Source organism: Trachurus japonicus, chromosome 13 (assembly GCF_045865225.1).
Source record: "Trachurus japonicus isolate A0001 chromosome 13, Traja_1.0".
In the NCBI taxonomy this organism is placed as follows: Eukaryota; Metazoa; Chordata; class Actinopteri; order Carangiformes; family Carangidae; genus Trachurus; species Trachurus japonicus.
In genome coordinates this window covers 23,497,756-23,513,702 of record NC_140919.1, presented here as the reverse complement: position 1 = coordinate 23,513,702, position 15,947 = coordinate 23,497,756, and the positions used below count along the sequence as shown (strand labels likewise).

General features: G+C 43.6%; 1 protein-coding gene across 1 annotated transcript in view; it reads right to left on the bottom strand.

Moving 5' to 3' along the window:
• clpb (ClpB family mitochondrial disaggregase) overlaps positions 1 to 15,403 on the bottom strand; it is a 29,866-nt gene extending 14,463 nt beyond the window's left edge. Inside the window, exons 1-5 of the mRNA XM_085795466.1 lie at positions 14,745 to 15,403; positions 14,509 to 14,560; positions 11,178 to 11,264; positions 5,476 to 5,579; positions 3,780 to 3,908 (exon numbers count right to left, since the gene is read on the bottom strand). Coding sequence (XP_085651592.1) covers positions 3,780 to 3,908; positions 5,476 to 5,579; positions 11,178 to 11,264; positions 14,509 to 14,560; positions 14,745 to 15,204 — 832 coding nt within the window. The 5' untranslated portion in view covers positions 15,205 to 15,403. The remainder of the gene's footprint in view (positions 1 to 3,779; positions 3,909 to 5,475; positions 5,580 to 11,177; positions 11,265 to 14,508; positions 14,561 to 14,744) is intronic.
• Between the last annotated feature and the right edge of the window lie 544 nt (positions 15,404 to 15,947).

Genomic DNA, 15,947 nt, shown 5'->3' with positions numbered 1-15,947 from the left:
CCAAGGAATTCCACGGTGCGCGCGGAGGCTCATGGGAAATGTAGTATGAAAACACTTTGCTTTCCAAAACTCCTCGTTGTCCCTTTAAATCAACATTTTTACCAGTACAGTTTTAGTTGATTATTTAGGCACAGTTCAACAACATTTAGCATTTGAGAGGTCTTTGCATTGCTTAATGAATATGGTGTAAAAATCTGCTCTAGTAAAAGAGAATTTCAAACTCTCTACTCTTTTTGAAAAACCAAACACTGCAGCATAATGTTCTGTCTCCCAGTGACAGATGTCTCTGGATTGACTCAGATCTTTCTGGGACCACTGCACGTCCAGGACATTTTTTGTGACAAGTGACTGTGTAACAATCTTTGGCAATTTATTCTGAGGCCCTAATGCAATTTAAGACATTACTGACACTCATGAGAGGAAATGCAACAGTGCAGACGCATGGGAGTGACACAACATGTGTGAATATTATCATTCAAGGACATTAGCAACGTCTGTGCAACATGTACAAACTCAGAGAATTACGAGCCAGAATGTTCCCCTGAAGTTTTTCTGAGTAAACTATACTATAGTTATAAAACTGCTTGTGATCGATACAGGTGCTGCTGGTTTCTCCTGCTCTGTGCACAGAGACTAATAATCACTGAGCTGATTATTGATAATCCCCTAAATTTTGTGACCTGCTCACAAAGCTATCGATCCAAACAACAATACGCCACATAACCGCCCCCCTCCAGCCCACCAAAAACATGAGGGAGGAAAGCAATAAAGTACCAACACACACTCACACACACACACACACACACACACAGAGACACTGGACATAATAAATAGCATCATTTAGGGCTTTAATATCAGGCCAACCCTCTGGGCCATAGCACTTTATAACAGGATCAACACTAACGACACTCACACACACACACGCACACACACACACACACACACACACACACACACACACTCCCTCGCATACATAGGATCCCTTCATTAGGAGCGCTTTAGTTATGCCTATTAGGGGTCCCCTCCTCTTTCCTATTTCCTCCTCCCTCTCTTTCACTGCAGCTGGTGGGAGAGAGACCCTGCTGCTCTTTGTGTGTGTGTGTGTCCCTGTATCTGTATTGTGTGTGTCTGTGAGCATGTGTGTCTCCTCCAGCCTCCTACCACCTACAGAGCGCTCCATTACCGAGCGCCCCTGGCCACGGGCCTGATGTGGAGATCGGGGAGAAGCTGGAGAGCCTCCGCAGGTAGAGAGAGGGACTGAGGCCTGAGGCCGGGCCTGGAGACTGTGATGGATGAAGATGTGAGTCGAGGGCCGGCTAAGGCCAAAAGAGCAACCCCACGGCTGGCAGAGGAACATGGACGCACACAAACACAGGGGAAATAACAAGGTACAGGGCACACACAATGTGCACATACATGAAGGGAAGGTGGCGCACACACCCAAGTCCACATGGATGTCCTGAAGCTGCGGCAGCTCATAAGAGTTTTTGGTTATGATGTAAAAAAAACACAATGGTTGGGAAGCTAAAAAGAGGAATACAAACAACACAAGCTTTGTTAGGAATAATGAATCAGTAATCAAATAATGATAATAAAAGTTAAAGACTGAATTATACACTGATTTAAACAACACACGCAAACAGCGATGTGTTTTTGATTGAGAGTGCGTGATGTCATGATTGTTATTGGCCGTGATGGTGGCGCCAACCCAGCAATGGCACCGTCGGGCGAGCAACAACCGACCCCGTCTTTAATCTGATTGTCCTAAAACAAATGTCTCTGCTTTGTGAAATTTCTTACCTTTTTAATTCAAAAATGCGTCTGCAGAACATTTGATCGAGTTAGACGAGGTGATTTGTTTAAGCTTACAGAGTGCTTACAGGCGGCGAGGGGTGAGGCGGGAGAGACAGGCAGACACAGCTTTGGATGCATCATCCATCATAAACATAAACAAGACATTAATACTAGTTTGTGTGTGTTTGTCTCAGTGTGTGTGTGTGTGTGTGTGTGTGTGTAGGGGGTGTTTGAGCCAAAAAATCCAAGTGTTTTTAGATTAAAAACCCATCAGCCTAAAAAGCAACAGCTCCGAATGTCACCCGAGTTAAGGTTCAAAGAGGCGTGTACTAACAGAAGCATATAAAAAGGATGAAAGCATACATGAATATATGAATATTTTAATGAAATGGAGGCTTGAGTGCACAAATACACACACGCTTTCACGCACAAACACACTCACAAAGACACACACATCCTGTGATTGTGGAGTTACCCCAAGGGCGTGTTCTGTGCAGAGGTCACAGTTCAACTAGGCCTGGCTTGTTTAAGAGCTGCTCGCCTGGAAGCTGAGGGGGATATTCTGCCCTCTGGGTCTAGGAGTGTGTGTGTGTGTGTGTGTGTGTGTGTGTGTGTCTGCAGAGTTGAGTCAACGACAGGTGCGAGTGTAATGGGGGTGAATGGAGAGGGGGGGTGAACAAGCGATCAATTTCAAATGAGCTTTGTAATACTGTTTATATTACACTGAGATGATGACACATGTAGGCGTCTTAGAGCTGATGGAGACAACACCGACTCAGCTCTGAGGGCAGAATGAAAACCATTTAGTGTGTTAACATCAAAGAGTAAAGTTAGGAGCCCTTCATGTGTTTCTGTAAAACTGGTGCCCTTGAAATAGTTACTTAAATGCATGAATCAATCATTTATTTCCTAAAATAATTAAGTGATTGTTTGAATGACTTTCAGTCAACATCTGCTAATAGAAGTGGGATGTAAAAGATAATACAACTTGTGTGCAATGATGTACTAGGGCAAAAGTAAATAATAATGATCATCAAGATTAAGAGGACCAGGTTATAGACTGTGGCAAAAAAAGGAGAAAAAAGGTGAGGCTAAAATTTTATTTCTACATTAAATACATGACTGAGAATGTAAAGAGATCTCTAGATACCACCATTTACTTAAATCAAATCAGCATCTATTAAGAAATTGGTAAAAATCTAGAGTATTGTCAAAAAGTGTTTTGAGTTTTGTGACCTTGACCTTTGACCCTCAAAGCCTGATCAGTTCGTCTTTTAGTTCAAGTGAATGTTTGTAGAAGTTCATTGTAGGTGTGACTGAGATACCGTGTCCACTAGAACGGGACAGATGGACGACCTGAACACAATACACCGTCTATAACTAACAGACAAACAGACTGTGTGGGAGGAGCAACGTGAACTCCCTGGCAGAGGTAATAATTGAGAAAACTTACAGTCGAATGACGACAATTTAAATTGCTTAACTTCGTCCTAACAGCAGCTGCGGGTGTTCTGTTAAACCACAGAGACTTTTCTCCTCCACTGGACAATTTACCTGAGAACAGTCTGATTGATTCAGGCGACTCATTTTTTTTTTTTTTGTACCTTTCGTTCTTGCGGGATGAACTCTGTTTTATCTACGCACGGGGGAAAAGAATCCTTTTTCTTCCTTTGTCTTTATTATAGCTGGTGAAGATGGAAAGCCTCAAGAGAATAAACCAAAGGAAGAAGAATGTGAATCCCAGCAAAGTCTAAAAATACCTGCTGGCTTAGAAACTGATCCGACCTTCAAACCAGAGCTTCAGACACTCAATAGTTTGGTTTGGAGAAAAAAGACTGAGGAAGTTTTTGTTGACGTAAGGAAAACTGCAGATTTGTGATGCAAAAAGTGTTCATGTGTATGTGCTAAAAACCTTTAAGATGTCTGGCCTGGACCGTATTGTGGGGTTGTTGTGTTGTGTCGTGTCGTGTTGTGTCGTGTCGTACCAGCCTCCAGCAGCATGCGGACAGTAAGCGGGTCATCAGCCAGCGTGGCGTAGTGAAGCGCTGTGCAGCCACGGAAACCAGCTCTGCTGCTGAGCCTGCTGCTGAATTCATCCTCTCTGGACACCAGGACTGCACGATAGGAGGGGAAAGAGAGAGAAAGATGAGACTTCTTTTTTAATGTGTGATGCAAATAATTCAGCCCTCCTAAGTTTTAATCAAAATGGATATAAGAAAATTTCTTAAATACAGAAACAAGTCCAACCAGCGATACAAACAATACACTCTCTGTAGCTGGAGAAATCATTATTATCATGAAGTAACAAACAAACTTCACAGGGAATGTTTGAACCTTTGAATCCAGAAGAACTTTATTTAATCTTTTCCCACTCAGCAGCGACGCTCCTCAGTGTTATGTTATGTGCAGTTTGTCACACAATGATAACGCTGCACTGTGCAAAATTGTCCGTCCTGTTTCCAGCTTTGTTCATTTCCACAAATTTAAGCTCAACTGTCCGACGTGATCGGAGTAATGCGAGTTGTGTTTTAAGGCCTCCTTTGCTCTGCTCCTCACTAATAATAGAGATAGTCTATCATTCTCTCCTTACTTCTCTTTTTCATAAGAGCACTCATCTCGTGCCACTCCTCCATCATCCCTTTTTATTTTTTCCGCCTCCTTCCTCTCCTCCTCGGCATCCATCAATTCCTTTCATCACTTGCACCCTGTTCCTCCTCCCTCCCTTCCTCCCTCTCTCCCCGCTCCCTCTATCCCAATAACTTTGTCTCATCCATTTCCTGACTTCCTCTCCTCTCCTCTCCCTCCCTCATCATCCAGCCCATTTCCTTCGGTCGCTCCCTCCTTCCCTCCCTCCCTCCAACACCCCTCCAAACATCCACATCTTCCTCCTTCCCCTCCATCTTTAATCTCTCGCTGCGTATCGACACTCCGGTTCTTCCTCCCATCCCCATTTTTTCTTTCGCTGCTCCTCTCTTCTCCTTCTTCCTTGCTTCATCAGTCTTTCCCTTCCTTCTTCAATCCATCCCACTCCTTTTTCTCTATCGCTCTGACAGTCTCTCTCTGCAGTGTTTGTGTGTGTGTGTGTGTGTGTGTGCATGTGAGAGAAGGAGAGAGAGAGAGAGACAGGGCGGGATAATCATAGCTAACCCAATAAAGCGTCGCACAGGCCCCCCTAGCCCATCCATCAGTGTGCGTCTGGGAAACGCTTCCCCACGCTGCACCAGCCCCACGTGGACCCAAACCTGACAGCCATATAAATGTCTGCAATATACATATCCCATATAAATATGTCTGCAGAAACCCAACACAGACTGAGGAGGGGGGTGGGAGGGGGTAATGCCTCTGTGTGTGTGTGTGTGTGTGTGTGTGTGTGTGTGTGCTCCTGCGCCGTCCTGTCAGTGTGTGTGTGTGTGACTGTGTGTGTGCAGCTTAGGAGGAAAAACAAATAAAACACACACTACTTGTCACAGAACATATAAAACAAATAACACAGAGGAAATGAATCGTGTACATATATGCAAAGCTTTATGCAAATTATAATGTCTCATAATATCTGGTTCAACACTTAGGATTCATATGTGTAATATAGCCACCACACACACACACACACACACACACACACACGATGAATACAAACATGGTGGGGTTTTTTTTTTGGTTTTGTTTGGTTGTTTTTTTTACCTTCCAGGGAGTGGATGCCTTTCTCCCGCGAGGTGTCGTAAACATTGTTGAAGTGATCTCCGGCGTTCGGGTCGGCACCGGCCTCCAGCAGAACCTTCACCACGCTGGAGAACAACAGAAGACACAGACACATTTATATAAACTGAAATCTTACAACGGATGGACCATATATATCTGTACTGTATATAATCCCCATATTCCTGACAAATGACTGGGATGTTTTTACTCACTGCTGTTACTGTTCAAATACAGTCGACTTCTGCAGATAAATGGGTGGATACAGTTTAATACAGTAGCTGTGACTCAAAACCTGCTGCTGAGCGGAGGCGGAGGATTTTCAAGGTCAATTCTTCTTCAGTTATTCAAACCATTTTCTAGCCAACATGTGCTCATCAGTAAAGATGGGATAAAAGAAAACCTTCTTTATTGGGACTAAGATGAGACTTTTCCTCATTATCACCTTCATAAACCATCACCCTTTAACAACGGGTTGTAAGATGTTAAAAAACATGAGGCACACAGACGATCCAATTGGTTGACACTCATAAACACACAGACAAACACATTTGGAAGAACTGCTTTTAGTTTTTCTGCAGCATCCACCTGGAATAATTTACAACCAACATTAAAACTACAGACACTTGTGTCTCTGGGTCAGTTTAAAACTATGATAACAAACTCCTCTGTCTATGAATGTAACTGCTGTGTTGCTTTCTATAACTTGTGCTGTGTTGGTGTCGTCTTATTTGTATTTTGTGTTGTAAATTGTACTCTCAACATCAGTGAAAATAAAGGTTAAAAACAAAAAGAAAATCCTCAGATGACAAGAACTCTTTCACCTGACTCACTTGCATTTCTAGTCGGTCCCGTTATGGTGAATACGCTCCAATGGCTGCTTCTCTACTTCGCTACACACTCGTCCGCCTCCTAACATGTACATGTGTGTACACTGAAGGGGCAAGGGTCGGGCCTGTTTCCGGCGCTGTTGTGGGGTGGGGGTCTGATGTGTTGCGGTGGGTGTTTGTGTGCAGTCCTTCATTGGAGCGTACCGCCTTATAGAACAAACACAAGAACCTCGGCAACACCACTCACTGTGACCCGGCGGACATTCCAGGTACCGTCTCTCCGTCTACAGAACACACTCGCGTCACACTTTTACATTTTACCGCCGTGAACATGAGCGGTGGCTTTGACATTGAGACGCAGATGTGCACATGAATGCAACACAAAACACACAAAGACTAGCGAGCTCGTCTGCGCCGACTGGGAGAGGAGAACGGGGGCGATGGCCGAAACATGAACCCTGCCAGCCCGCTGCTGGCTGTCATTAAACCTGTGACTATGTAATGCAGCCCGGGAGGGAGTGATGGATCATTTTCAGCTAAATGGTTATGGCAGGGGTCTGAGGAGGCTTAAATGGGGCAAAAATGATTACTCATAAGAGGATGAGAGGTGGACTCCTTTTTTTAGAGCTACCACACGTAACAGGCTGCTGCCTCTCTTACCCAGAGAGGCCGTGCTCTGAGAAATGAAACATGGCAGGAGATATGACCTTAGTGATGGAGCAGCTTCGTAAGTCAACGCTGATATTACACCACTGAGCCAATTTAAAGGTGAAGGGTGATATTAAACACCTGTTACAGCAATAGGAAAAGCATTCTTTTTTAAAACAGGGAATCAGAAGATATTTAAATGACAATTTTCCCCTTTTATGATTTCTTTCTTGTAAAAATAAAAAATCTGAACATTTTTTGAAGGAGCCAAGATGACGTACACAGATTATTAGCTTTATCAAACCACAAGGTCTGCTATTAGATATGATGCAAAGTATGACATAGTTGGACACTTCAAATGTTTTTGCCTACAAATAAAATCTGGTATCAGTAGAATGTGAAATATCACAATACAGTACGAAAACACATTACTCTAATGTATCAGTGCAATTTAATTTAGAAAGCATGAGACAGTGCTTCCCTTCAGCTTCTTTTAACATCATTAAAACCTGGCCAGACTGAGTTTGTGTCATCGCCACAGAACATGCGTGTTCCTGTGGGAGCCGGGCTAAGAACAGCCTGACCAAGTCTTTGTGTCTGACCTTGCTGAGGGGGGATAAAAGGACTATCGGGAGGTCCCCCTTTGTTACTGTATCACTGTGGCTGGAGGGAGCAGGGGGAGGGTTTGACCCACAGAGGGCTCTCCTCTCACCCTTGCAAGCACTTCTACAAACACGTCGATGCATCCTGCGAGACACATACAGGCGCGCACACACAAACTCAAACTATGGCTGGTCACACGAGGCTGGGCAGGACTGTGTGAAGAAATGAGATGGCCTGAAGAAAGGGTTAATGGCATCAGAAAGGTAAACAAGGAGGGATAAAGAGAGGAAAACGGCAGAGAGGAGGAGGAGGAGGAGTGGAAGAGCAGCTAAAAAGATGAAAGAGAGGGAGATTTAATTACACAGTATAGTGCTAAAACTAATGAGCTTTTGAAAACACTTTATAGTTTTACTAATCAACTGATGATCAAGTGGCTAACTTTATTTTGGGACATTTAGGAGAGTTGCAGCACTAATTTGAGGCCAAACTGAAGGCATGCAGAGGTTAATTAGGTTAAACTCCCATTTTAAACAGACCAGAACCAAAAGTTGAAATTACAAACTTCCTAATACAATCTCACAATTAAGAAAACAATAACAAGATTGTTCTACTTTCTAATCCTACTATACATATAAACTGAATGTGAGGCAGTTATCCAGCTGCCGACTTATCATCACCATCATCCAGTTCCTTCACCAGTCTTGGGCGCAACATTTTTTTGCATGTTTTCCTGTGGTGCAGTTACACACCACTCACCAAACAGGTGTACTTGTATTAAAATGTTGCCTGTTTCATCAGGGATCCACCACTCCCAGCGCTGAGTGGGGGTCAGCCAGCGTCTTGCTTAAGGACGCTAACTCTCTCTCCATTTGTACCACAAACATTAACCACCCATTATTTCACAAACTGGATTGAACTTTCCGGCTCGGCCCGAGGTTTTTCCCAGCAGGTGACCGGTGTTACTGCAGGACACTGGTGTTAGTTTCCCCATCGTGCCCTGGAGGAAGACAGGAAACAGACACTTCCGTCCCTCCGGTGCTATAATAGACACCCGAGCTGAACTGACCATCCATGTCTCTGACCACCTGGCCCAGACGCTGGACCTCACTTGACCTTATCTCACCTGGTGCACACACCTGGGGTCAGGTAGATGCCAGAAAGATATGGAAACTGACACATTGGTCAAAATTTAACACGTTTTCTTGTTGTTGTATTTTTTTTTTTTTGGACACACGGCAGTTAGAAGATGGGATTATTTTAGAAACATCTTCATTTTATACAGAAATTATGCACTAGAATGATTTACTTTAACTTAAACAAAGAAAAAAGTGCTAATTTCTGTCTCTTACAACATCAAATGAGAAATCTAATCCTGATCCCAAACCTCTAATCCCACTCCACATGACCCTCTCTCTCTCTTCACTGATATGCCCCTCTTTCCCAATGAGCCACTCATCCTCTCGTTCCACCATCCCTCCGCTTTCCCTCGTTTCCTCCCTCCCATCAAGTCACTCGGCCGACAGGTCGGAACGGTCAACAGGCGTTTCACTCGGCTGAGCGCTCATTGTGCACGTGAATGCAGCGATGGAGGGATGGAGGGAGAGAAAGAGAGATGGAGATGGGCATTGTGTGTTAAAGAGTGCAAACAGTGGCCCAGGCCCTGCGCCTCCCTGTTTTAGCCCCACATCAAAGCTAAGCAAACTCACGCCCCCCTGATGCCTCACCCTTACCCCGCTACTCCACCCCTGATGCCCTTACACAGCCGCACCTCCACCCCTCAACACAACGCTGCCTGTTGGATGCTGCACGGAGAAACAGTCAGAGGACGGACACAGTTACAACTGAGAAGGCAGCGCGGCGTCTCCGTTACCGCTGCTGGTCCAGGAAAATATATATCCACCGTGAGGGAGGGGTGAAATAATTCACCAGCAGCATCCATACTGACTTCCTAGCTACGGGGTAGACCTTGTTCATGACTAATGCTCCCTGTGTTTTCACTTAACGGCTACAAATAAAGTTGTGTGTGGCTGAGTAATAGACAGTTGGCCTGTAAGATATTTGGTATAAAATCCCCTTGTTTTTGTGTGTGTGTGTGTGTGTGTGTGTGTGTGTGTGTGTGAGTGATGTGTGTGAACCGATGTTCTGTCTTCCCTGCAGCAGTGACGGCTCACTGGGGGGTTGGAGGACGGGATTAAACATAGAGGAGTGTCACTGCCTGGCTGAGTTATAGCACTCATAATAACACACACACACACACACACACACACACACACACACACACACACACACACACACACACACACACACACACACACACACACACACACACACACACACACACACACACACACACACACACACACACACACACACACACACACACACACACACACACACACACACACAAACACACACCCACACAAGACAGTGCAGATTCAAACATACAACCAAATTCATATCCAAAAACACTGCGAGACACATGACGTCATTACACAGGACAAAACATAAATCAGTATGTTCAATTCAGCACATGTCACGTAACACAAAGACAAACTGTGTGAAATGACCAAAGTAGAGAAGACTGCATGCCGTTTTTATGACTGATTATTGTCTCTAAAATGGAAGAAAAATTACAAGCAATGTTAATTAAAATGTCCAAATGTCCAAAGTGACGTCTGGTTGTGCATCTTACATATTTAGAAGCAGTTTGATGTAAACTCTCATTTATCATGCCCACTTGTTTGTAATGAATACATATCAGAATGTATATTATATTTATATCACAATTAATATTTCTTCTTGTTATACTCAGATTTTATCTGTAAATGAGATCAGTCAGTTTGCAGTCATATAATAGCAGCAGATTCTCACGTCTGAGGAGCTTTAATCTTTAAATATTTGACAGTTTTTGTTGATAAATAGTCAATAAACTATTGACCATTTATCAAAATAGTTGTCAATTAACTTTAGGTTAATTGAAGCTTTGATTAATTGATTCAACACTGACTACTTTACATGCATATTGAAGCGTTAGAAATCACTGATGCACAATATGCTTCCATTTTAAAGCCATTCATTCAAACCATCTTACAAACTTGAATAAGAAAAAGCTGAGATTTGAAAGAAGCTAAATTTCAGCTACTTTTTATATTCAAATGTCACATTATGCTTCTCAGTGGCTCGTGAGACCCTTAAACAGAAACAATGACCACACAGACCTGATGGAAAATTTATAAAAAGAAAAAAAAAAAAAAGAGCCCGTAAATTGGATTTGGCCCAGCCTTAACCTCGGCCCCTCTCTGTGTTGTGTGTGTTCTGGGGGCCAGGAGGCTAATTTAATTTGTTGGGACAGAGAGATGGGGGAACGGGTAAAGACCGTCTGTCAGTCTGAAAGTCGCACTTTGCACTTCTGAAGGCCTACTGTAACAACTGGAGCAGGGACATGGATGACATATGCTCACAGGCGAGCTGGTGCAGACAGCTGCACGATACCAAAACGCTACGTTACTGTTAACATATGCTCACCGGGGAGGGTGAGGGTGTCTCACGACTCTAAAAGACACAGGATTTGTTCAGCGGGTTTAGTCGGATGTAACACACACAGACCTGTGCTGTCGGTTCATGGCAGCCACCATGAGAGCGGTCCAACCCAGACGGTGACGGTGGTTTGGATCCACCCCTTCCTTTAACAGCCTGATAGGGAAAAGAAACATAGAAGAGTTATCATCTTATTTCAGCATCACGATTAATGTCAACATTTAGTGGTATGAAACCAGTGTCTCTATAGTAGTACTAGACATAGTGGTGGGCAACATTATTAGAATATTTAAGAGGTTTCAGTTGTTTTTGTTGAATTGACCAATCATCATTATGCTCTATGAACCATAGAACACAGCTATCATAAGAAGGTTTAGGTCATTTTTCCTCACAAAAAATAAAAATAAGCTAGGCCTATTTCATTGTAAATGTCACACAATCGTGTTCCTTCACAGAAGACACCAAATTATTTACAAAATTCTGGACTTCAACCCCATCGAGTAAATTTGCTGCAAGTTGGAAAATGAACTGAACACATCTGTTGTACATTCAGAGAAGAACCTTTAGCTTGAGTAGCAGAAGGCATGGGATAACATTAGTGTTGAAGTTCTCAGGAAATAATATGGACACTGCCAGAGAAATGTGCTGCTGTAACTGCTGCAAAAGGTGGACATACCATAAAAACAGTAGGACTCACTTCATCCGATTGTGCTCAGAGCAACCACCTGCATATTTCATGAACATTATTAAATGAAATCATGTTTCAGAGCCAAAGAAAGGTCAGGCATTTTCAGATCTGTCAGTTTTTCTAATAATTTTGGCCACCACTGTATGTCAGTAGTAGTAGTAGTAGTAGTAGTAGTGTTTCATTGGCATTATAACATATATAATACAGTATAATGATGCTGGAGTAAGAAGAATGTAAATGAAAACGCATTTACAGCTGACCACTGATTTCTGTGTGCAGCATGAAACCTGCACACCACATCTTTGTCTTTATCTGATGACACACACACTTGCTCCTTGACCAGTTAGTGTCTGTGGTGTAAGCCAGGTGTGTGTTAAGTTTTTTTTTTCCCCTGAGGGCATGACATCAAGTACTGAAGCAGCACAGCCTTCTTTATAAGTGTGTGTGCGTGTGTTAGAGAGTAAATAATCTGTCTGTCGTCTCCTGTGCTGAGCAGGCAGACAGTGTGTGTGTTTACAGTCAACACAGTGGCCTCTGTCAGGTCTGCACTCAGCTCTGCAGCTCTCTGGCTCTGTTTTCAGTGCCTGCTCTCTATGTTTTATCAGACACATCCAGACTTTTCAGGTTGCAGGTTGAGAGTTCGGTCCAGTCCAGTTAATTTACTGTTACTACTAAATGATTGGACACTGTGGAAAAGACTAAAAGAGCAAAATGAGCAAATGTGACAGGTGAGACTACAGTAGACTAAGAATGACATTTTATGTGTATTTAAGATCGACCAATGGGACAACCATACGTTGGAAGCTGCAGAGGAATCTAAATGCAGGCCTTAAGAAGAGGTTTAGCCACCTAAAATAAAAAGGAATATATTGACTTTTTCTAACCACTAATCTAAAAATATTGAGCATCAGTCACACTAATAGTTCAATGGTTAAGATGCAACATCCCCATTTCAATTCCAGTAATAAATAATACCAAAAACATATATTTTAATAAAAAATGTGCGGTGACAGTAGCCTTAATGCAAAAAAAATAAAAAAAATAAAAAAATACATAAATGTTACCAGCCTTGAAGAACCTGCTTTAATAACAAGATAAGTTTCAAATGCATCCTATGATGATGACTGATCAATGTAAAATGTTCCACAGGTACAGTTGTAGCAGAATCTTTTGTAAAGCCTGTATGAAAGCGAAACCTCTACAACCTATCAAGTGGCTCTCAGCAGACACACCCTGACACTCTACTACCTCTATAAACTCAACCAAAGCACTTAACACATCTGTGACCTGCTGACTGGCTGTCTGGCTGTCTGGCTGCACTCTCACCTGCACCATCTGCCACATGGGCACAGGTAACCTAAGCCTGCAAATGGAGACATGCATGGATAAACACATATGCACAGACTCAGATACATGGAGTGAGATATCAATGTCCAGCAACACACAACAATCATCCATTTAACACTATTAAAATATATGTAAATGTTAATCCAGTTTTTTTCCCCCAATAGTGAAAAGCACGATTAACACACACCAATATGAAGCGTGATGTGTGCGTGTGTGTGTGTGTGTGCCAATGTACTCAATGCACTTACTGCTGCTTACTGGGTTTAGATTTACTGAGTCTGTGGATGCATCTCACTAACAGAGTGTCTCTACCTGCGTCAGTCCCCCAACTCTAGCAATGCAATCTTATCAGCAAGACAGATGGGACCATGAAGTACTACAAGCTTGGGAAAGTGGTCTCACACACACACCTTTCTAAGGCATACCTGTTTTGGTTGAGTGGCACCAAGTGTGAAGGGAATTTGTTTGGGATATGTTTAAGTTTAAGATCAAGCTCAGACCGTTTGTTTATATTATTACACTTGTGGGTTAGAAAAGATGAATAACAGTAATGCAACGCCAGAGAGAAAAAAAATATCTGAAAACCTTAAGGCGCAGTGTTGAAATTAAGATGAGGCTGAGGCTCCTCCACACACACACACACACACACACACACACACACACACACACACACACACCACACACACACACACACACACACACACACACACACACACACACACACACACACACACACACACACACACACACACACACACACACACACACACACACACACACACACACACACACACACACACACACACGGCCCTCTTCTTCCATCTAGTGTTTATCAGTGGAAATACAATTACAAGTGATACTGTTTGCTTTATGCAAAACCCTGGACGGAGAAACCCATGGAGCCTTTATACAAGGAAATCCAGTGGCACGCAGCCCAGGTTGAGACCTATAACACAAATTGTGCCTCCATATCTTTATATTAAATATACATATAAATCAGACTACAGAACCATTATGACTGTAGTTTGTTCTATATGCACTTCATAGGGCAATTATTCTTCATACAGTCCACTGACAGCAAAACAGACAAGGGTAATATATACTATTTCCTGGGCTAATGAATGGATTATAACAATTTAAGTTTAGAAAACTACCATATCACCCAATTATGAGCACCTGCACTACAAGAACGTCTCTGACTACACATATTAGCCTCGCTGAATTATGTGAATCATAATGGAAATTCAGGGATGCTTCTCTAAGCACTAGAGTGCATGTGTGTGACCATGTTTAAGGTTTGGTATATACAAAGGTGAAATGGGATTATTTAAAAGCCAACGTGAGTAGCTGTCGATGATGAAGTACCTGGCCACATCTTGAGAATTATTGGTCCTTGCTGCCTCCAGAAGAGCGTCACCTTGAAGCCCCAAAAGAGAAACAGAAAACATGAGCACACGTTTAACAAATCATTACACCCCAGTGGTAGCTCTGACCACAACACAACTTGTGTGTATTTTTGTGCAAATGTGCAAAAGTAACAGGTCCTCAAAATGATCACTGCTTCTCAGTCAGACAAAACAATAACAGCTGATTAAATCTACCTTTGGAGTCAGAGTCTTTCTTCAGGCAGAAGGCCATGGCTGCAGCAGACAGCATACCGACAGATGCCACCCCTGCCCTGCTGCTGCTGCTGCCCCCCTCCCGGCCTTCACCTCCACCGCTCTGTCCGCTCTCCTCCCAGTATCTGTTATTGTTGCGCCCCCTGCTGGCCAGAGCCGCCCACGAGCTGCGGCGGTTCTGCAGGTTGGACAGCCATCTTGGGGCGAGGTGGTGGTACTGCACTGACAGACTGACACCAGCACCAGCCGCGGTCTCCTCTGCTAAAATCCCCCTCCTTGAAACGCGGGAGGTGGACACGATGGGGTTGCGGTTGGTCTCCGCAGGTGTTTCACGGGCGCCCTGGCACGCGGCACCGCTCGCGCTGGTCTGGAGCACGCGGCTGCACGGTGACAGGCTGCGCGACCTTCGTGCAATTAGCCTGGTGGGTACCGATGATAACATGGCGATAAACTCACCAAAAAAAAGAAGCGGGGGGTAAAACCGTCTGCCTGTCAGTAGTTCCGCGGGGCAACGGGACCCTCCAGGCCGGGAATGATGCCTTTTTTCCGCCGTAACAGCCCGTTACGCTTCAGTTTACAGGTAGCTGGTCACAACCCCCGGGACGAAAACAAGCGCCTCGCATAATCGTAGCGTGGATGTCGCCAGAATCCGCGGTGCATTTTGGGAAATGTTGTTTTACTAGAAATTTCTGCGGCAGCCGCATGATGCAAAATATATCCTGTACGTACTTCCGTGTTCGCTTAAACCAGGCAAACCTGCAGCAGAGATAGTGAAGTAAAGAGGACGTTTGACTGCAATTTTACTTTACCGAAGGAAGTCTAGGCTATACAGAATAATGCATTTCAAGCAGGACCAGAGGCACATAAAGAAAGGCTGTACACTTCCTGTCCCTTCAGTTGTTGTGGTTTTGATCATTTGTTAATGTCAGCATACACCTGATCAGATATCTGATCAAACCATGTGCAAACCCACCGCAATAGTTTAACTGTTTCACTAGTTTTATTTCAGTTTGAACGTTTCATTTCCCCCAAAATTGGAAACCGGTATCTGTTGCACTGCACCACTGACTTTAGTGAAATCTCGCGAGAGTTTGTTCCTGAAACAAAGTTGTGGTTTCCCCTAAATGTGTGGGTCTGTTTTCTGTGGATATATGTGCTGCAAAAAAATTGAAACAGTAATTTCCT